Source organism: Pelodiscus sinensis, chromosome 16, assembly GCF_049634645.1.
Source record: "Pelodiscus sinensis isolate JC-2024 chromosome 16, ASM4963464v1, whole genome shotgun sequence".
NCBI classification, from domain to species: Eukaryota; Metazoa; Chordata; order Testudines; family Trionychidae; genus Pelodiscus; species Pelodiscus sinensis.
The window spans coordinates 23,785,702-23,809,365 of record NC_134726.1 but is presented as its reverse complement, the minus strand read 5'-3'; the positions used below and the strand labels follow the sequence as shown (position 1 = coordinate 23,809,365).

The following is a 23,664-nucleotide window of genomic DNA, read 5'->3' as shown; positions in this document are numbered from 1 at the left end:
TTGTGAATTGCTTTCTCTCACCCTAGAGTGCAGCAATACCAGAATGAGGCCCACACTAACAATTGAGAAGTAAGTGGCAATAGCCCTATGGAACCTTGCAACTCCAGACTGCTACCCGTCTGTTGGGAATCAATTCAGAGTGAATAAAGCTACAGTAGAGGCTGCTGTGATCCAAGTAGCCAGGTCAAACAATACCCTTCTGCTAGGAAGAATAGTGACTCTGGGAAACATGCAGGACACAATGGAGTTCCCTAATTGTGGTGGGGCGATAGATGGAACATACATCACTCTGTTGGCACCCAGCCGATTTGTCAAAGAGTACATAAACCACAAAGGGACACTTTTCAATGGCGTTATAGGCGTTGGTGGATCACAAGGGCCGTTTCACCAACCATCAATGTGGGATGGTCGGGAAAGGTGCATGGCGCATGCATCTTTAGGAACTCCGGTCTCTTTACAAAGCTGTAAGATGGAACTTTCTTCCCAGACTGGAAAATTACCATTGGAGATATTAAAATTCCAATAGTTATGCTTGGAGACTCAGTTTACCCTTTTCTTCCATGGCAGGCTGCCTGGACCGCAGTATGAAACAGTTCAACTACAGGCAGAGCAAGTGAAGAATGGTGGTGGAATGTTTGTCTTTGGCCATTTAAAGGGGTGCTTTCAGAGTTTGACTAGGTTAGACCTCGGCCAAAGCAATAGTCCCAGTGTTGTAGATGCTTGCGGTGTGATCCAGAAAATATGTGAAAATAAGGGGGGAAAGTTTCTGGAGTGGGGGGGGGGGGGGGCAGAACAAAGCAGATTGCCTAACCACTAATTATGAGCTGCCAACACCCGGGCAATCAGGAGACTACATCAAGGGGCACTGTGAATCAGACAGGCTTTGAAAACTAATTTTGTGAATGACCAGACAGTGATGTGATAGTTACATTACTTATCTCTTAACAAGATTCTCCTGCAGTACATGTAGTGGCTGCCATTAGTGCCAGCATCGTGGGCCGTGGCCACAAGATCCTTCTGCACAACACACAGTGAACATTTGCTTCACAAACTGATGGCTAAGCTAGTGTGACGCGGGTCCTCAAAGAAAAATTCCCTGAAGCTTCAGCCATCAAAGCAATGCACATATTGGGAGGCCGTGCATATTGTGGAGCATTGTATGAAATTCATATAGAATCTGAAGAGTTTTAAAAAAAGAGAACTGTCCAGTAACATCAGATGGTTAATCAGGCACTAGCTAAAGAAATTAAAGCAATGCATGGACTATGGATATTCATATCTGTATCAAAGCTCTGAAGATGAACCAGGCAGCAATGAGTTTTACCCGTGAAAGCTTATGTCCTAATAAATCTGTTAGTCTCTAAGGTGGCACAGGACTCTTCATTGTGTACTGGCCTGTAGACCACCACCTCCCCATGAAGATGACACAAACAATAAAGAAATTATGCATTTTTATTTAGGAACTACAGGGAGCAGGGCCAAAAAAAATTCAGGGCATGAGCTCTGATGACAGTGGAGGTGGAGGATGCAAAGGCAAGTGGCTTATTACAATCCCCCTGTGTAGCAATCAAAGCTATGGAATGACCACCTTCTATTCCAAGAGATATCTCTGGGATTTGAGTGAAAAGGCTGCCTGTGATTTCTTCTTCTTCCCACCTCCCTGCATTCTAGGGCACTTGGGAGAGGAGGCTATGGAATTTGGTGAGGCGAGCAGGTCGTTTATCATAGGGTTCAGGGGGACTCTCTGCTCCAGATGCTTTTCCTGCACCTCTACCAAACACCTCATCAGCTCCGTTTGCTCCCCCACAAGTCTCAGGATCTTACCCTGCATCTTACACTCATGTTCCCTTCATGCTCTCCTCTCTTCGGTGCATATGATCTGTAATGTCGTTCTCCATGAATTCATTTGTGTTCTGTTGGTGTGGGTGAATTGCATTTGCTCATTAAACATTTCATCCCATCTACTTTTTTTTTTCACCTTCTGATCTGTGAGAGTGGAAGAGCAAGAGGGCTTGAGGGAGTGGGTTGTAGCTGCATTAGGGGAGAAAAGTCAAGGACAGATTTTATAGAAGATACATTGTAAAACACAGAAGATTAACTCTTTTATAATGTGCTGCACAAAAGGCATTTGTTATGTACAAGGCCAAAGTTATTTTAAACGCTTACTAGGCAGGTAGACCTACAGCCAGGGGCAACTGGACTCGTTTTGGTGGCAGACATTGTAAGCAACAGATTGGAGTTCATGTTCTTTGGCTTCTGCTTTGGAAACATGTGCGCCAGAGTGCTTGTAAAGTACAGTCCTCATGACTAGCTAGGCGTCTGCGTTTGCAAAAGGAGACAGTGTTCACAAGATCCCTGAAAGGGGCAGAGGACTGGGTGGGTTTGTAGGGGCTCATGCGGTCAGCGTGGTTTTGCCTCTCTCCAGTTTACCTGTAAGCTGCACTTCTCCCTTCCCACAGTGACTTACAAGGAAGAGGGGAACCAGATGGGTTTGTAGAAGTTCATGCAGTCAGTGGGTGTTCGCCAACTCCACCCCATATGCGGATATGTGGGGAGAAAGGGACCTGTTCTCCCGGATAATCCTTTCAAGCCCTTTCCAAAAAAGGCAGCAAATCTGGGGTCATGATTTGTTGGGGATGAGCAAATGGAGCTGGATTGCCTCATTGCTATCTGTTTACAGAGTTCCCCGTATTTCATCTAGGTTGCCATGCGTAATATCAGACTTCTTCAATTCAGAGTTCATGATAAGAAATGGATGCTGACTGAATGTGTCCAGAAATATGGACCTTATGCTGCAATGCTTTGATGCCAAATCACTTACAGCTGTCCTGGTGTCAAAAAGTGTCCTACCATGGAGGATGGAATAAGACAGACCTCCCCAGAAAACTTCTGTAAAGGATGAAAGAGTACCTCTATGGGACCTTTGGAGAGATGTGCAGGCAGGATTCCCACTCCAATTCCAGACACGTTAACAAACTCTTCTGGGGAGCCCCTTTTGTGTAGGCGCAGTGGTTTTCCTGTATAGCTGGGAGAGCAGCAGAGTTGAAAGTGCAGGCCCGAGCAGTCACATTGGGGCACAATGGGACACGTTCCAAGTCCAAGAAAGTAGACTTTAACAGTGCTGCATCTGGAGTATACCACAGTAGAGTTGTAAAATCCCAGTTAATCAGTTAACCTGTTATACATTATTTATTACCAGTTCACTGATTAAATGGGGGAGGCAGGGGCTACTCCAGCCAGGCCGACCTGCTGTGGATGGGGGCTGCTGCAGCCTGGCTGGAGCACCCCTGCCTGCAGTGCAGCAAGCCCCACAGAGGTGGAGCAGCCCTTTGCCCGTGGCAAGCAGGGGGCTGCTCCAGCCCCTGGTTAATCACAACCAGTAAGCATCACTACTAGTTACTGGTTAACCATTATGTCCTGTGTTGGTGGTCTGTCTTACTGGTTAACTATTCTTATCGCTATCCCAAAGTCAAACGTGCAAGGTTGAATTTAGCACTTCTCTCATCAAGGGGAGTACAGAAATCCACTTTGACCACCTTTAAAGTAGCAGAACAGGCTTGGTGGTGTAGACCCACTGGTTACAAAATCAACCTAACATGTATAACTTTGGCTTAACATAGTGTAGGCCAGTCTCTAGTAATCTTATAAAAAGCATTGCCATTTTTTTGCAAAATAACAAATAATAGCAATATAAAAAGCAAAAAGGTAGATTATGCTACTGTTTCAAATAATGGCACAAATTTTGATGTACATTTTTGTATGCATCTTATATACACAAATACTAGTTTATTTGCAGGGGGTTGTGCTTACTTCCTTTGGTCTTCATTTCATGTTATTCTTTTAATATTTTTCTTTATCCCTTACTTTCAATTTTTTTAAATAAAATAGTTGACATTTTTTCCAAGAATATTGAATATAATGGTTAGGTAGTTTTTCCAGTTATTTGTACGTTAACGTAAGTTCAGTAGAAGGACTATTGTGTGGTTAAGATACTAGACCTGTATTTAGAAGATCAAAGTTTAGTTGCCACCTTCTGCTGTAGACTTCCTTGATGACCTTGGTCAGGTCTCAATCTCTCTATGACTCATTTCCCCATCCATAGAATAAAGGCAGTGGTAGTTCCATATTTCACAGTAGTTTTGTGGGGATATATTTGTTAATACTTGTGAAACACTGATGGGAGCCCAGAGAAAGGACCTGTGAAATAAAAAATAGATAGCATCTGAAGTTTAAAAATAATCCACGAATTGATTTGTTCTGCCCAGTTTGAAGTAGTCCTGTGACTTGTTTCAATTGTGCATTGAAGCTGTAAATTCTTTCTTTTTGCTGTTGCATTGTATGAGTTTTGGTTTGGTTTCTAGTATGTGGATGATTAATGGCAAACCGTTTTATCTGCTTTGATGGGCACAGTAAGGATAAATAATTATCTGCAATGTAAAAGATGTTTAAAGTGTAAGCTTCAAGTTCCTTTACATAAAGGAATTTAGATTATGGAATTACTTTAAGAAATTTAGTAAAGAAAAAAATATGCATAGATAAGTAAGTTTCTGTAAGTCAAACTCATGAGTAGCCTCCACATAATTCATTATTAATTTATGAATTGTTATTATTTAGTATTTGGAAACTGTGAGTTCTCGACAGAGTGATATTCAGAGATTTATTGCTGAAGGTTGCAGAGAAGCTCTACTTGAAGAAAAAAGAAGATTCTGTTTTCTGGTTGACAAGCACTGCAGTTTAACTCAGCATATGCAGTTCTATCATAAACAGGTCAGTATGGCTGGAAATCTAGGTGGCATGAATACAAACACTCATAGGGCCTAATTAGGCAAAGTAAAACTCATAGGGCTTAATGAGGTAAAGCAAAACTCATCTCCTGAGTATATGATCAAGTCCATAAATGATAAATATAAAATACATTATGTAGCTCATGAAGATTGTGAACAGTTAATAAAAAATGAATTCAATATGGTATGTTCTGTTAATTTTATTACTACAAGAAGTAATGGATTACTATGACTAGAAACTAAATATTATTGAAAGATTTATGGGTTGACAGAATAAATATTCCAATATCTCAGTCTTGCAATGGGGCCATTATTTCTATCACATAGCTTTGCTTTAAATTAGTATCTAAAAATTGCCTTGCAAGAATATTTTATATTAGGCTAATTTCTGCTGTCTCTTGACACATACAACCTCATATACATCATTGAGGTTGCACTGATGTAATTAAAGACAGACTGTGCCCCCATTGCAATTCAAATGTTTTAACAAAAAAAAAGTTATGTAACTTTTTTCATTGCTTACAGTGTGCAGATTTACTTAACTACAAGTTGCCGGGATGGCAGGAAACATGTAGTGATGCCACAAAAGTTCCAGAAAAAGTTATGAATATGATAGACGAGATGAAGACACCAGGTTCCACTCCAATCTCAGGAACTCCACAACCTTCACCAGTGACAGAAAGAAGTAGTACGGTATGCATTGGTTACAAGTTCTCAAGGTTGGATCGACTCCCCTGATCTCTTTGTGTACAGAAACATTTGGACTCAAAAGCTATAACAAACAACCCAAATTATGATTCTGGGATTAATTACAAATTCGAGCCTCAGTTCAATAAAAGATTAATCAGATAGACTTTTATCTACACAACGCCCTATTGACATCAATAGGGACGTACATGGATACAAAGATCTTTTCCACAGAATCACTTGCAGGACTGGGGCCAAGTTTCTAACTTAAGTGTTTCATTCATGTACTTTCTGGGTACTATATATAATTGTATTGGATATGCCATCACTATTATTCTCTTTTCAATCATTTGAAAATAGTAACTTGAGAGGGGTTATTTTTTTAAGTCAGAAAAAAATTCTCTTGAAGTAAATTATTGTGTACTTAGATGCTCTATATTCCAAGCATATTTCACTATAGTATGGTTGTTGTATGATACCTCTTCAGTTGAGTTTCAGGCAGAAACTCAAGTATTTCTTTAAAAAGATTTCCCCACAGGGGTCTGAACATGAAATCCTATGGAAAAGAGGCCTTATTTTTCTTGGCAGCCCAGATACATTTGATTTTTGTTTGGTTGGGATTTTTTGGGGGGGAGGGTTCAGTCAAAGAAATTGGGCAGTTAAGGACCATTCAAAATTTGAAGCATGTACAATAGAAGAATATTTGATCGTTACGTTTTGGAATTCAGTGCTGCAAATATTCTAACCCTGTCATTTTGTTACTGTGATAACAGTATCTTAATAACACTTTATGTCTGTAGGTTGGAAGAGTACCCCCTGCTCCTACCATTAAAGCGCATACTAGTCCTTTAGTTGACATGTTTAACAATCCACCACCAGTTCCAAAGGTTTCTTCAGAAAGATTACATTATTCAGCAGGTGAGTTACTATTTGTTGAAATGTTGTTTTAATGTAGAAGGTGGACTTCACTTTCATCTTGCTACTAATATACAATAAATACAAATGACATACTGTGCTGTTTATCCAAAATTAGAGTAGCGATTTTAGCTACTGAAGTAGTCACTATTTTATATATATACTAGAGGATTTATCTGGCCTTACTCAGGTACTTACCTGAAATATTTTTTGTTTCCTTCATTTAAATCATTGTTCTGGTGTGAGGCTGTGGATGACAGGTTCAGTATGCAGGTTGTCCTGGGGAGAGAGAGAACAACTCGAGCCCTCTCTCACCACAGCAGCTTGGGGCCGGGTAAGAAGTGCCTGTCCATGGGTGCTGCAGTGAGCACAGCCTAGCAAGGGGTACATGTCTCCCGAGTGGGGAACTGACAGACATATAGAGACCACAAACAGACAAACTCTCTCAAATATATAGTAAATAGCTGTCCCTTTACCCACCCCTTACTGCCCCTCTATGGTCATTATACAGTATAACTGTCCCTGCTAACAGCCTTCTCTCTTTCTGTGTTATGGAAAACACTCGCATTCCAGGCAAATCCCATTGTTGTGGCACAACCAAACCTTTACCTTGCTTTAAATTATGATAAGAGGAAGTTGCATACCAAATTTAGTAGTCTTAGTCTTGCTGTTTAGGAGGGGTTATTGAACAAAGAGACTCATGGACAGACACACAAACTGTCTCAAATATATAGTAGTTTATAGCCAGGATGCAGGAAAATCATAGAGGAAAGAAAACTTGCCATTCTAAAGTGTTCATGATATTCTCAGTAAAAAGATATTTCAGTAGGTAATGGTCTACTAAGAAAAAATACTGAAGGGAAAAGGATGTTTTGTGGTAAAAGCACAAATGAAGAGATCTGGATTCAGTTGTAATCTGTAGAACTGTGTGCAGATACAAAATTTGTATCCATGTCTGATCCGTGATCCACAGACATGGTCCAGATGCAGATATCTGCAGATTTGCAGGGCTCTATCAATCTGTCCATTATTTCCTGATTAATTGAGAGCAAGGCTCAAAAGGGGTTTTTCAAAAGCACCTAATGTTTGAATTCAGTGGAAGTAGATTTAAGGTAACAGAGACTTTGAAAATCCCACACTTAAGTTCCCCAACTATAAAATGGTGAAAAATACGAGTGTGGTGGTGGACCACATTTATTTAATACCTTTTAAAGTCCTTGAAATTCTCTAGTGAAAGTATGATACAAGTTTTAAGTATCATCCTCATCAAATACAATATTTGGTCAGTCACATGACTGTGACTTTGCTTTCTTGGTATATTAATGTGCCATTTTATAAAGCTAAATGGAAATTGCTAACATTCCTAATATAGCTCATTCTCTCTTTAACCTGAGTGGTTATTTCAGTGCATCCAAGTAGTAAAAATGAACAAATATTGCATGATTTAAAAAATGTGCCAAAAGTATCCAATAGTTTTGAAAAATAAATGTGAAGGAAAATTGGGTCTACTACTTCATTATTTCTCTCTGCTCAAATGGAAAATCCCATTAAGATTTGGGAAATTCGGTTAAGATTAAGATGTGTTGAACAAAATTCTTCAAGCTAATCAAAATAATTCTGGATCTCCTGCTCTAAAACAAACTATTTATAGCAGTTATGTCACTGAGAAAGTTTTGAAACATCCCTATAGTTAAAGTAATGGTCTGATTTTTCAGTGATGTCAAACTCCTAAAACTTTCACTGACTTCAATTGAAGTTGAGTGCTTGTTACATCTGAAAAATCAGATTTTATAGGCCTTTAGTTTCTGAACACAGATCCAAATCTTCTGGAACCAGAAATGACTTTAGCAACATCCAGTCACTAGAGAAAACCAGTTGTGGTAATTAACGTATGTACATGTTTCATTTTTACTAATTTACTGTGCAATAACAGTACTTAGCAGAAGGAATAGTGTGGTAATGTGAAGATTTGAATTGGAAACTGTTGAACCGTGAAAATAGATAGTTTAAGTGTGCTGTTTGGTGGAAAATGTTGGTACTGCTGTTGTACTTGTGTCTTTTAGGCACCTGTTTCATCCTATGGTTATTGTTACATTGATTTTTTTTTAACAGGTAATTCAAATGATGCCAGTTTATCACGTTCAACTTCTGTTGCCACAGGACTGAACATAATGAAAAGGCAGAAAGTAAAAACTATCTTTCCACATACAGCTGGGGCTAACAAGACCTTACTTAGCTTTGCACAGGGAGATGTCATCACACTTCTTATAGCTGAAGAAAAGGATGGCTGGCTTTACGGGGAACATGACTTGACTAAAGTGTAAGTCAATCAATGTATTAACCTATTCCAGGATTAGAGGGGACAAATATATCTTAATCTCTTTTGTCTGTTTAAATTGGCAAATGTGTTTCCCTGTTCACTATCATTCATTGGGAATTCTGAGGGGAGAGTTCAGCAACTGGGAAAGTGTTACAGTGAAGGCAAATTTGGCATACAAAAACAAGTACACATACCAAAACCCCTGAAAAAAGTGTCACCAAAAGCCAGGCATAAAAGCTAAAACTTCATTCAGCCTTGTTAGCTTCCTATTCCTTTCTGTGCCATCAATTAAAAGTATAAACATTCAAGTAAATCAATCAGATTGTCCATTTTTCTCCTTCTATAGGAAAGGATGGTTTCCATCATCATACACAAAGCTATTGGAAGAATCAGCTGATGAAACAGGATATATTCCAGTGCCAAGGTAATATTGTTAGTTGGAGTTTGAACTATTTAATGATCCTTAAACTTTACAAAAAGTCTTTGTCCCAATGTCACACTCAGCCAGTGATAAAATACCCAGTCCTATTTTGTTACAAGGGACAGGTAGGTGGGTGCTGTTTACCAATAACTGATGGAAGAGAAATCCTTCCTTGTATAAATATGCCTGTCTTTCCATTCCTTTCCTGCCTGATGCCTGGGGGTCCATACCTACTCACGGTCACTTCCTTTTCTCCTGTTTGGCTCCTCTCAGTTAAATCCATCCCACTCATAATCCGAATGCAGTAGGACTGTTAAGTTTTTATCTGATTTTTTTATAAAGATCCTCCACATTCAGTTGAGGTGTGCACATTTGCTAATAAACTTTTTTCTTCTTAAATTAATTTCTCCTAGAGATGTATTGTTCAGAAATGTGATCTATATTTTAAATGTTTCCTAACATTATATGTTCTTTCTTATATGCCTTAATTACACACCATCTTCTTCCACCCAAAGATTCATATGTATTAAAAGTAATAAAGAGGTAGCTGTGTTAGTCTGATCTTGGTAAAACAAAAGGAAAAAAAGTATGTAGCACTTTAAAGACTAACAAGATAGTTTATTAGGCGATGAGCTTTCATGGGGCAGACCCACTTCTTCAGATCATATTCTGAAAGTGAATTGGCATGACCATATATAACAAAGGAAAACAGTATTATATATGGTAATGCCAGTTCACTTTCAGACTATGATCTGAAGAAATGGGTCTGCCCCATGAAATCTCATCGCCTAATAAACTATCTTGTTAGTCTTTAAAGTGCTACATACTTTTTTTTCCTTTTGTTTTATCATATTTATTAAAACACTTGAAACACATGAGTAATCCCACTGAATTCAATGGGATGAGTTGGGTATTAAAAGCTAAACACGTTTTTATGTTATTTGCTGAATTAGGGCCCTAATCAGTATCGTTTATTGTTTTAATTAAGTTATTTTTTTCCTTTTAGCCCTGCACCAATCAGAAGTATCAGTTCTGTAAATCTAGCAGACAAAGGTGGTGTTGTCCTCCCCCCACCAGATTATCAGGGATCCTTGCAAGCAGGCACAACGAGAGCAGATTCTTCCAAAGCCACTACTGTTATGCCATCTGCGGCCAGACCAGAAAGCACAACTCCTGTGAGTGACATTGCATTGCATTTAATCAGTTATCATGGTTCCAATTGTTCTTTTCCGACCTTATTGTTGTCAAGCCACCTGACTGAACTCACTGGCTCAGCATAGTGCTTGATCTTGTTCACCCTTGAAAACTACGTATGCATGTGCCTCATCAGCCAACACACCACTTTGTGTCTGGGCATAGGGGAGCAAGCATTCCTCCTTTAGCAATTCCTGCTCACAGCCATTGCAGCCCTATGGTAGGGTACCTTCTACAGCTCAGCTCTCCAGCCAGGTCATAAATGGTTCTACCTGAAACGGTATTCCCACAAATAATAATTCATTGGCCTTACACTAGTATCAAGACGTTTCAGTAGTCCTTACCTCTGCACTTTCGTCAGTAGGCTAGTAGTGGGGACAGTAGTCCCACTCCCCCCTTCTCCTGTGGGTTCCAGTCCTGTGCATTTTAATAAGAAGCCAAGGCCTGACTACAGAGACCCATTGCTCCATCCTTGGATCACTTTCTACCTGTCCCTGTTCAGAGTCTTTGCCACAGCCTCTTCTCAGACTCAAAGCGTATCCACTCCTCCCTCTCCAAACCTCTTCCAAAAGCTTACTGCAGTGCTTCTTAGAACGTTCAGTCACCCAGCTGGTTCTGCTTCAGGAGAATTTGCTCTACTGTCCTAACAGGAGAATCCCGGGCCCAGCCAGAGTCTTCCTGCTCCCCATGGGCCTCTTCACCAGCACCAAGAACCCTAGGCAGACTTTTTTCCACTATCCTTCCTAATTTACCTTTCTTCACACAGGCTATGGAAAGCTCATTACTTACATCATTTTAAAATTATAATAGTCCAAGCAATTGAGAATAATGAGCCTTCAGAAAGGTCTATGCAATCCCATATACGTTAATGGTGTTGTGTGAGTGTAATTGATGGCAGAATATTGCCAATAGTCTGTAAAATAATCCTACGCTAGCTGGGGGGGGGGGGGGATTTAGACACATGCATTAAGGCTCATATCCTGCAAACACACAATATTGAATGGCATGAAATGGTTTCCATCATATAAAGGGTTTCGTTTTCTTCAGTGGCTCTCGGCATTCCCAATGCTACTGTTTGATGAGTGTAATAATAGCTCCTAATATTGTGCATGTAAATGTTCTTTCAATAGCCACACTCCTTTCATTGTTAAACTCTGTAGACAGTTGTGCTATTACTTTGCTTGCTCAGGGATTTAGTATTAGATGTAGTAAACAGCTGTTGTTGCTCACTGCCAGATGTTTTCTTTATTTGGAACAGAAGATGTTGTATATTTCAAGGAGGAAAAATCAATACATTCTATGGCCCATCCATCTTTGGTGCCTTCTTACTAAAAGAATACATCCAGACTGTTCATTGACTGCTCTCAGCAAACCTTTTTCTAAAATGCTTTTGAAGCCATATTTCAATCCGTTGTTTTACTTATTGATTATAAGTAACTAGGGGGCTGCAGTTTGCAGCTGACCACATAATAAAAGTAGGTGGGTTTTGTTTGAAAGAATGCTGCAGCAAGTATGGGTTTAAATAATAACTAGGGGGTTGTGCCCCCTGCACTCACCAACACCCCTCTCGGGAGGTAGGCAACCCCAGCTCTCCCCCCTGCCACCATGGAAGGCCAGGCTACAGCCATGCCAGCCAGGGCCCCTTCTCCCCCCCCCCCCCCCGCCCTGTCCCCAGCCGCGCCAGCCTGGGCCCCCCTTCACTCCACCCCTGGCCATGCCACCCCAGGGCCTTTCTCCTTCCCACTCCTGTCTCCAGGCACTCTCTTTTCTTCCTTCCTTTCCCTCCCTTCCCATCCCCCCATGCCGACCTGGGTCCTTTCTCCTCTCTTGCCCTCCCCCCTCCCCAATCTAGTCCAGCCCAGTCTTCCCTCCCCTCCGTCCCCCTGGCCACAGTCTAGCCCTGCTCTCTGAGCCGAGGTTGCACCAGGCCCGTCTTCGCCCCCAGCGGCTAGGGAAGGCTGAGCTGGCAGTGGGCGGGGCTTGGCTCCAGGATGGAGCCTGTGGTGGAAGAGGTACCGCTGGTGGGAGGTTCTTTACCCTATGTCTACCCCCCAGCCTGTGGACGCTGTGACATGATGATGTCACTTTGTCATCCCACAGGAAAAATGTTTATATAGAGAGGAGAGTTCTGTTGCATAGAACTATACGACCTCGCTACAGTGTAGGGTTTCTAGGATAGCTTGCTTCTATAAGAACAAAACTTGTTAAATGACATAAAATGAATTTTTCTACAAAAATAAAATTTATATTTTACTTGTGGGGGCTGTTTGTAAACCAGTCACAGTAGAACCTCAGAATTTCAAAGTGATCAATCAACCATACACTTCTCGCTTGGAACTGAAAGTATGTAATCAGGAAGCAGAGAGTGAAGGGAGCAAATACTAAAAAAACAGGGATTTTTTTTTAAATGACAAAGTAAGGAAACTGCTTCTGGGCTTGTTTCACTTAAATTAAGATGGCTAAGAGCAACCTGGCAGCCTAGTGGCTAGGTTGTGAGTAAGTGAGTGGAAAAGGAGGGGAAGGCTGGCGCTGTTTCCCCTTGTGTTCCTCGCCCAGGAACTCTGAGCCACTCCTTATCCAAGTGCTTAAGTTTGGGGCATGACTCAAGAGTCCAGATTCCCTTTAGCTGAGATTTCTCAGTAGGTTTCCCCTTTTCAGCCCAGCAGGGTAGGAGTGGGGGCTGGCTTGTTCCCATGGCTGCTGGGCATGCAGGCTTCGGTTTGTGTCCTCACATCCCTGAACCAAGTTCCTGCCTCCTCACTAGTCAGCCCCAAACTGAGCCAGGCTCCTTCCTTTTCTCCTCCATCTAGGCCTGGCATTGCTTGCAGGTAAAGTGGGGCAGGGCTAGCTAGGCCCAGAGACTTGCTTTAATCCCGGGGTGTTGGGCCCTTTTTCTCCTCTCCCTCACAGTTGTCTTAAGTCAGTGTTCAATTGTGAACTTTGGAATGTTCATTTCAGAGTTATGAAAACCTCCACTGCCAAAGTCACTTATCACTCTGAGGTACTATTATATCCAGGGACTTCCAAAACAATTATGTGAATAGCACCTATATTATGAAACACTTGCCGTTTTCATTTTTGGATTTGGAATAAATGAGCCTTAACAGTTATATAATGTCAGAATTATATATTGGTTCATTTATTCTGTGGCTAACTGGTGAGTCCTACTAGATCAACATGTTCTTTGACTATAATAATGTTAGCAATGCTTTAAAGATTTATTAGCACAGTGGAAGTTGCTAAGCAAGCAGTACAGTGAGTTCTTTGCCATGTGACAGGGAAAGAGGTGACTTACTATAGTTATGTTAAATTATTGCATCAGTTAAGTTGTCTCAGCAGCATTATGCTGTGTAGTATTTCATATGGTTAATTTAAGTCTGGTGACTTTTAGAGATCATCCAGTTTAGGTGACTTTTCAAAATTAATAAACCTAATGATAGTGGCTCCTGGTAAGTCAGAGCTGCATGCTCTCCCAAGAGGGAAAGATGGTTTTATAGCCTCTTAGGAGAGAGGTGCACTCCATGTACATAGGGAAAAGTGATTTCTACTGCTCCTGAGGGTGTGCTCTTCATCGCTGCTGTCTGGAGTGCCCCCGAAGGGATGGCAGCAACATTTCTGCAATGCCCACTTGCTGCCCCTGATCTTTCCACTCCAGAAGGGATAGGTGTTGTAGAGGGAAATCACTTCCACATATATTAGAAGGGAAGCCAGCTGTGTTCTATACCCCTTGCCTACTTCAGCTCCTTTGCCTAAAAGAACCCAGGAAACTCAGGACTAAGTGGAGCTCATACCTAGAGCTTACACATGCTCAGGGCAAAGGAGAGCACAATTCAGAGTTACTTACTGCTTGTCTCTTCCACTTCTGTGACAGTTTTTTAAACCCCTTTCTCTATGAAGTTATGGACACAGGCTCCATGTAACACCAGGCAGCAATATTCAGTTAGTGTTCATGGTATAATACTGTATACAACAGTGTGATTGCAATTTATCCTGAAGCACGATTTAACTCATTAGAGTATTTTGGCTGTTACTCTTAGTGGCATAGGTACTGTGGTTTTGCTTGTGTTCTTGGTTTACAGCTGATGCATGAAAGTTAATCTTTCTGCCTCACACAGTGAAAGTCATTACAGAACAATTGCATATAGAAGGATTAGTATAGCAGCCCAGGTTTTTAAAATACTTCACTTTGATGTGGCGTAAGGTTGTTTAATAAAAGGCAATTCATGATTCGGGCATTGATATGCCATGGTATTTAAATACTTTGCCTAGCTTTAAGAGTAATCTCATTGACTTCAGTGGGACTGCTCATGCATATAAAGTTAGCAGCATAGTTAAGTATCTTGCCAAACTGGGGCCTAAATGAGTATGGAGCCCTAAATACAGGCGGTCTTCACTTTAAGTTGCCCCAATATACATTGGTTCCGCACTAATGTACTTCATGAAAGTAGGAACTGTTTTGTTATGAATCCTCCCGTTCCCCAATCTTACATCGCTCAAAAAAAAATCGCTCAAACAAAAGTCAGATGCTTGAATGCAAATCAAAGAAAGCAATCAACTCGTGCTGCGCAGACACGCAGGAATATTCACACCGAGCGTCGATGCTTCGTTGTGTGCAGTCACCTTTTGCAAAGATACTGCGTGCCTGCTGTGTCATCCTTACAGTACATTTAATTTCTGATTGATACTGTATAGTATTGTGTTACTGTATGTTGTGCAGTCCTTCCACCTGCCTAAGGGATGTGCAAATGTTGTTAAAAATAAAATTGGTGAGTGTAAGAGGCATCAGAGTAGTGTTAATCAGGATGTGAAGTTGGACATATTAAACCAGGGCTACTCAACATGTGGCCTGGGGGCCACATGTGACCCACTGCCCATTTGTTTGCGGCCCACGGCGCGGTTTGGGTTTATGTGGAGCTCAACATGCGGCCCACGGGTGGGATCCTTTGAACATGGCCTCCCATGAGAGCATGCTCCACAACAGCAAGGCGTCTCCCAGGCAGGGTTGAGCAATGAAAGATTCAAGCAGACGGGCTGGCTGGAACAGAGAGTACAGGGTGTCTGCGTTTCTCACTCCCAGGAAGGAGGTGCCAGGAGCACTGGAGCATTGTGGAAAGTGCTTTGTATTCATGTCCGTCAGTGTGAATGAAGCTATTTGCATGTATATGCTACCACACTTAAGTTGCAGCCCGTGCATGTGCTGTGAGTATCATTGTGGCTCCCAGGGCTTCCAAAGTTGAGTAGCTCTGTATTAGACCGTAATAGGAAGAGTGAACACTCTTCCGATGTTGCTCACCATCTTGGACTGCCTCCAGTGACCATACACATGATTATTAAGAATTGTGAGAAGATTTTGGAGACAGCAAAACTTGTGCCACAGCATGCTTCTGTGACGCTTACATGGCAGGATAGAAGTGGCAGGATAGAGAAAATGGAACTCTTGTTGTCTAAATGGGCTGCATGATCTGTATAAACAGAATACGGCCATCAACCTTCAAGAGAAGGCCATAAGCTTGTATAAAGGCATAGAAATAGAAGGAAACTGGTGAACTTGAAACTTTTAATGCCAGCCACAGGTTCCAGAAAAGATATGGCTTCAAAAATGTGTGAGTGCAGGGAGAGGCTGCGAGTGCAGACAAGGATGCATTTCCCAAAATGCTAAAGACCATCATCACAGAAGGTGGCTGCAATCCACAGCATGTTTTCAGTGCCAACAAAAAGGGGTTGTATTGGAAACGCATGCCATCTAGGACCTATATTTCTGTGAACGAGAAGGCTGCACAACCAGGACCTTCTGGCATTACGCAGAAAAAAAACCCCATGCAGCAGCCATTGAAGAGCCTCTAGAAGTCGTGATGTTGTTAGTTATTGACACCAACACAGCAGGTGTTGCTGAATCACCAGTTGTCGAGGTGATGGATGTGTGTGATGTTTAGACAGCTGTTGATGATCCTCCACCTGCTTCCCCATCCTGATCCCACCTTGTGTCTTTATAAGGCAACATTAAGACTGTTCCAGAACACATCCCCCCCATTTCTATTAATTCTTATGGGGAAAAATTCCCCGCTTTAAGTTGTTTCACTGTAAGTCCACTTTTTTGGAATGTATCTTAGACTTGTAGCAAGAAAGGCCTATACTTAACAAATTGAACACCTAAAATAGCCATACAAGGGAAGTACTTAGCGTAAACCAAATTAGGACTCGTATTGGTTGACAATCATGTATTCCTGTAATTGTATTCTACTAATATTCAGATACAAAATAGTAATTTTTCATTTTAGTAACTGCAGTTTTTCATCATCTTTGAACTGCTGTTTCATTCTTCTGTTGACAACTGTTGGAAGCAATGATTGTTTACTTTCAGGTTAAATGTATTGAACTGATTTATGCCTTGATTTATACAGTTAATTTAGTCTAGCTTTTCTCCATCGTAGGTGATATAAAGCAGAAACTAGTTTAACGGTCCCAAGTAAACACAGATGTGTCTGAAATGTTACATCTATGATAACTTTCCTTATATCAGCTGTAAAACTGACTATTGTAATAACATAGCAGTGCAACACTGCCATCTTTTGGGTAATTAGCTAAACTTCACAATGCAGTTTGTATTTTGGAAGGAAAATAATTGTACAGTAAAGATGTGAAAGGTTAACTGATAAGTATCACCCTAAATGGGTAATGTTTACGGGTTCTGGTTAACTGCAAGTGCTAGAGCAGCTCCCCGTCTGGTTGCTTCAATCCCATGGAGCCCACCACAGGCAGGGTCCCCCATGAGGTGGCTTCTTTGCAGCAAGGAGGCTTTGCTGCAGGCGCTGCAGTGTAAAGTTTATTTAAGCTTTATACTGCAGAGCCTACACCATGTATAGCTGCTAAGGTTTTCAGTGGTTACACGGTTACCTATTAACCAACTTTTTACATCCCTAATGTACAACAGATCGTTTTAGCTATCTAGTAATATTTTGTCTCATATTTAAATATGTAAGTTAATCGTAATAAAATAGTAAAGGTATGCATATTCAAATAATTTCCTTTTTTATTGAATCAAAGTATTACAGATAGTCCAGAAAGCAAAGCAGCATGTAAAAATATTTTGTTCAGTGCAAGAGTAGTTGAAAGGGGCTGATTCTGAATCTATTCCATTGTAAATCTGCAGTATAGCTACATGAAGTATATGTAGCCAGACTAGAGTGCAAATAGATCAGAATTTGGGGACCTGATGCTTTTAATTGCAAACCTGCTATTAAATAGTGATGTCTTTACTTTTTACATGATTTCACACTGAATAAATAACATCTAAAATATGCATTTGCATTCTTACAGCTGGGCAGGTCTAGACCAGCTGTTCATACATTAGTGTCTTATTGTAATCATTAGCATTTTACAAATTGTGTATTATGTCAATGACTGCTTCAAGTAATGAAGCTCCTAAGTTTAGAAGAATGAATTGTAATATGATGCAGTAGATATCATAGAACACTAGACCTGGAAGGGACTTAGAAAGATCATCAAGTCAAGTCCCCTGCCCTCAAGGCAGAACCAAGCATCTTGGGATTCTTAACCTGTCAGATCAGTTGATTTCTCTCAGCCTATTTTAGAATCTCCTTTTACTTCTTATTTGATTACTGGTTTTGATCCAGTGTGTTTTTATAACTGTTTTGATCTATAATGTGCTCAGTTAGCAATTACATGCAGCCTTTATCTTTGAAAACAATAGAAGGGTAATATTTTACATTGAAGATCTCTGTGGGTCTTCATCATTTATTAGTATTACATGGATTTGTTTTTTAATTTTATTTTCTAAGTTTGATAATCAAGCATTGGTCTTACTGGCTTTTTTCTCCATAAATTACCCCTCTGTATTTGAACTGTGCTGTACCTTCCTAGTGGCTGAGTATTTCATTGTGCAGCCAAATAATGTGAATTAGTGAATGTTGTGAATATAGTTTTTGAACATAAATATACTCTTGGCCATAAAACAACTGCAAGCAGGTAGCTTACTTTTCTCAATTTTCAGAATTTGATATCAATTGTGTAAGTGATAATATCTTTTCTTTTGCAGAAACCTGATATGAATGGCATTATGAAACCACCTTTCCTAAGGTATGTGTTATTTATCCTATTTAATTAAATAAACCAAATACTGGAATAAAAGTTAGGCTAATGCATAGTATTTGGTTGTTAGCTTGAAAGGAAAATAGGTGTCCATCTTGCATTTTCCCATACTAGGCAGTATAAAATAGCATGGCACACATTACAAACCAGGCTTTCACTCAGGCTGATTATCCTCTAGGCCAGTGGTTCCCAAGCTTTCTGGCATCACGCCCCCCTTTTTGATTTTTGAAACACCCTCAGGCCTTCTCCCCCTTCCCCCCCCCCCCCCCCCCCCACCAATAGCAGCAAAACTTGATGGGGGAGGGGAAGGCTGGATCGCCTCGTGCCCCCCCTGGAATTTCTTCACACTCCCCAGTTTGGAACCCCTGCTCTAGGCTATGAAGACTAGTAGGGTGTGTTTACACTGCAGTTAGGTGACAGGACCCCATGGTGTTTCTAACAGGATCTTAGAGCCAAGGCTCCAGCACATGCCTGAACATTTACACTGCAATTAAACAGTCCCGCCCGGGGGGGGGGGGGGGGGGGGGGGGTATTTGTAATACAGACTTACCCTGAGAATCTTTGCAGTGTAGCTATATTACTGTGCCCCTCCCCACCAAGCACAGTGGTTGGGTCCTTCTGTGACAAAATAAAGGGAAATGAGCTCCAATTAAGTCAATGGGATTTTTCCCATTACAGGATAGGCAGCAAGTTCAGGCTTCTCATTTGGGGTTAAACAGAGGAAACAAAAGATTGGAAAGAAATAGCAATGAGAACATCACTCCTGATTTAGCCAGTTTTACAGGAGTCGCAGATATTGGAAGTGAAAGCTCCTTGGGCCCTATAGCTGAAAAAGGGTTAAGAACCCTCCAATTGAACTCATAAAATATTTTTATTCCAGTTAAAAAAAAATTGCAATGTCTTGTAGATGAAACACTCGTCTTATAAGAGTCAATCAAGAGAGAGAAATGTACATTTTAGTCTTAAGTTGTTGAACAATATAGGTTTACCTCAGCATTTAATTCCTTGTGGTTTTTGGACAAATAGAAGTTTATTTACTAAAAATTCACCATCGGAGGGAAAAACCAAGTAACTCCCTGAAACAAGTGCATGCAAACAGTGGCCTCCATTCAGTGAAATACTTAAGCATATACTTAAATCCATTCCTGTTCAGTGAAGTGCATAAGTATGTACCTGAATTGTAACTTAAGAGTTACTTTTAGTCATGCTACTCATAACCTTGTCTTACTATCATGCCTGTAGTAACTTTATATTTCTTTTCACAGCGGAGAAAATCCTTTTGCTACTGTGAAACTCCGACCAACAGTTACAAATGACAGATCAGCACCAATAATTCGATGAATACCATTCCTGAAAATATTTTTACTCTTTGTGAACACCATGTTCAGCAATATGATTATAAGGCTATCTAATGTTATTTAAATGTAATTAGTGTACAGTAGGAGAATATTGGACTGGATTTCTGATTTTAACAATCCATTTGCTTTATAAATGAGGTAAATTGCTCTGAGTTAAAATGTTTGAGAATTTTGGCTTAATTTTACATTACATGCCTTTTTTTAGGAAGACAGTTATAAAAGTATAGGGGAAGTTTAAATACTGAAGTTACCTGCATACTTTATCAACACACATCTATTGTATGGAAATACCATGGACAAGTTTGCAATTAAGTCTGCATATATTGTTTAGTAGATATATAAACTGCATTTTAATAAAAGGGGTACTACAGCTGTTGCCTTAACACTAAGAATAGAAGTTTGATGTATAAAATGATTATGCATTGCATTTTGTTTTAGATGTCTTGGGTTATAAATAGATAATAAATATTTATCCTCTAAGAGCTTAGACAAATGTTGTATGCTTTGCTTGATGTTCAGATTACATAATTTGCATTTTGTCAGCAGTAAGTTATTAAAATTATACAAAATCTGATTTATTTCATTAGTCATATTCTATTCTGAAAAAAGGAGTGGTTATGTGCTAATGAAATAATTGTTTACCTATTTGCAATATGGTACTTTCCCTAAAAGAATATGAAACTACTCAAATGTCACACACAAAAAATTTGACCTATTTTTTATAAAAAGTAACACAATATTGCAACATTTTTTCTTTACATTCCCGTGCAAACAGTTGTCTTAAAACAAACATTCCCCCTCTGCATCAGCAGGTCTGTATCCCAAACATTGCAGCATTCAGAACCTGATAAGAGCATTTTACTAACAAAAATCCCTGACTTAATTTTATTGTCTATAATTAGAAATGAAGAATGAATTGCATTTTTTAAATTTCATTTGTAATAATACCATCCCATAGTAATTTACTTATAATCCTAAGTAGACAGTGTCTCTTTAAGTTACAGAAATTCTGAACATTATATTTAAAAGGGTATTTTATAAGGTATTTAATACAATGTTATAAGTTTGATGGCTGATCAAAGAAAACTGAGTTCTAATTAGTGATGCTGATACCTTGAGCCCCTAAATCCTCAAACTTCACAGATCACCTCTGCCTATCAATCACCCTACTGCCCATGACTCTAATCTAAAAGTGGCAGAATTAGGTCTGCTCATTTCCAGTAAGTAACAACCAATGAAAAACTATGGTCCTGACAAGTCAGTTGCCCGAGTGGTCTGTTTCATGATGTGCCACCATTCTAAGTGGTGCTATAGTGTCAGGATGCTATTTCCCAGATGATGTGAAACACAGATTTGACTACTTTGTCATTGAAATCCCAGGCTACGTCTACACTGGCATGATTTTCCGGAAATGCTTTTAACTGAAAAGTTTTCCGTTAAGCATTTTTGAAAAAGCGTGTCTAGATTGGCAGGATGCTTTTGCGGAAAAGCGTCCGTGGCCAATCTAGACACGCTTTTCCGCAAAAAAGCCCCGATCGCCATTTTCGCGATCGGGGCTTTTTTGCCGAAAACAAATCTCTGGTGTCTACACTGGCCCTTTTGTGCAAAAGTTTTTCGCCCGAACGGGAGCAGCACAGTATTTCCGCAAAAGCACTGACAATCTTACATGAGATCATTAGTGCTTTTGCGGAAAAACTTGCCAGTCTAGACACAGCCCCATTGTCTGTTTTCCAAGAATAAGGAAATCTGCACCAGCACACTGGTTCAATTCTAACTTAAGTTTTGCATTTTGTTTAATATTCCTACATTCCTCTAGAAATATCACTTGGATACCTTGTTTCTTCACTCTTTGAGAAATGGTTATGTAACATTCATTTACGCTGTAGCTAGCTACAATTTCAGAGTTAGTGATCATTGAAGCTAATTTCTAAAGTGCTTTGCAATCCTTCCCCATTAAAAGCACTTCACAAGTGTAAAATGTTTGTGAATTTGGATTCATAACAGCTGTACTTTGAAAAGGTTGGATACTGATCTGGAAAAAGTTTTTCTGTAAATATCTAATCATTTGAGAAATGAGGAAAACTGACAAAGGTAAAGCACAGAATACAAACTGCCATGGATTATTTGTGTGCCCGTTCAAGTTTGTAACCTTATCCCATAGGCAAATATTTCAGGAGATGTAAAGCTCCTATGCTGCCCCACATTCTGCACTCTGATGGTAACCCTCATTACTTTCCACTAAGATTGTCTAGCTATCTTGGTATTTGTCAGTTGTAACTCCTGCCACTGTATTACTATCTGAACTTTAAAGGACTATTGAAAGGAGTTGAACCATTTCCATTGGACTTCAGGGGATTTGGATCAGGTAGTTCAGGAAAGATTTTTTTAAAATCCGTCGTCACTAATACAACCTGATGCTTTCCACTTTTTTTTTTTGTAGCCCCAGTAATTGCTACAAGTCACTAAGATTGTAAGACTAATTTGATATTGGCTCAAACAACCATTTTTCTGAGATTAAATATAAGGCAACAAAGATGTTAAAGCTTATTTTAATAATTTTCTTACTGCTTCCTTATTGCAACGGAATGCTTAAAGTTTCTCCTTTTTTTGAAAAGGTAGTCATTGGAATACTTGTCTCATGTCTTCTGTTACTGTCATTTGTGTGTGGATGAGGAAGAATTGTGCAATAGAAGCAAATTCATTAGCTGTGATGATTTAAAGATACACTTCATCAAAACAAGTTGCTGTGGAAAAGTATCATATTAGAACTTTGACAGTCTTCCTAGTGATTTAGACAAGTTATGTATTTCCAAAAATTAAGTGCCATTAGTAGAGCTGTAAAATCCTATTCAATAGGTTAAGAGTATTGTTTGACTGATGGCTAGGCTGTGGGCCCCCATGGGGCTGGAGCAGCACCTGGAGAGCTACTCCAGCTCTCACCAGAACCCCTAATCACCAATTCACAACCTTAATTTATTTTTTCCACTTTCTGAAAAGGATTCTGAAGAAACTTCAAGTCTTTCATAAGATAAAATGACAGCATAATTTTATGGGGTCTGGAAATTCCCTATAATGTTCCAATTTGTGAATGATTGCATCTCTTTACACAATTTACCTTCCTGAAATACATTTAGTACTGCTGCATCCTGTGAAGCGTATGGCCAGAGTTAGTCCAACAAAAAAATAAAATTCAAAAACTTAGATTTCAGGAGGTCTGAACCAGCTCTATTTGGCTCCCAAAAAATGCAACAAGTTGATGTTAGAACTTGTCTCCCGCAAATTTGAAAACAACATTGACCAATGCTTGTTCCCCAAATTGTAAGACTCTCCATTATTCCCACTTTAACAGTAGATGACTTCTATTGCTAGAATCTCTACATTCTAGATTTTACTTTAAACATCTGAAACTTAATACTGCATCAAGCACAGCTGTCTGCATGCAAAGTGTATAGTTTTCAGTTCTCCCTATTAACAGCAAAAAAACAGCCATTAGTCCAAAATAATGCATGAATCTACAAAGCAATTCTGTTGTTTTGAATTTTTTTCAAAACAGACAGCTTATTCTGACTTCTTAACCTCATTCCATGAGGATACACACCTATTCCGAAATAGCTATTTTGGAATAGCAGTAGTGTGGATACTCCTCTGCTGCTGTTTCAAAATAGCTCCTCCCGAAGGCCATTCAGAATAATTACTCCCTGGTGCTTTCTGGGGCTCTAACTCAAGACAGCATGTCTACATTAGGGAAGCCTGCCTCGGACTAATTTTGAGGCTTCCTTGTAATGTAGACATGCTATTTTGGAGTATTTCTTCTGGAATAGCTTATTTCAAAATAAGTGTGCAGTGTAGACATACCCTAAGTGATTCACTTTTTTT

The 23,664-nt window shown here is 39.9% G+C and overlaps 1 protein-coding gene across 1 annotated transcript in view; it reads left to right on the top strand.

Annotated features, from left to right (window-relative positions):
• Nucleotides 1-20,156, top strand: part of BAIAP2L1 (BAR/IMD domain containing adaptor protein 2 like 1) — a 91,641-nt gene extending 71,485 nt beyond the window's left edge. Inside the window, exons 7-14 of the mRNA XM_014580815.3 lie at nucleotides 4,615-4,767; nucleotides 5,310-5,477; nucleotides 6,272-6,389; nucleotides 8,499-8,706; nucleotides 9,053-9,130; nucleotides 10,134-10,302; nucleotides 18,378-18,418; nucleotides 19,696-20,156. Of these exons, the coding sequence (XP_014436301.1) occupies nucleotides 4,615-4,767; nucleotides 5,310-5,477; nucleotides 6,272-6,389; nucleotides 8,499-8,706; nucleotides 9,053-9,130; nucleotides 10,134-10,302; nucleotides 18,378-18,418; nucleotides 19,696-19,771 (1,011 nt within the window). The 3' untranslated portion in view covers nucleotides 19,772-20,156. The remainder of the gene's footprint in view (nucleotides 1-4,614; nucleotides 4,768-5,309; nucleotides 5,478-6,271; nucleotides 6,390-8,498; nucleotides 8,707-9,052; nucleotides 9,131-10,133; nucleotides 10,303-18,377; nucleotides 18,419-19,695) is intronic.
• The last annotated feature ends 3,508 nt before the right edge of the window (nucleotides 20,157-23,664 follow it).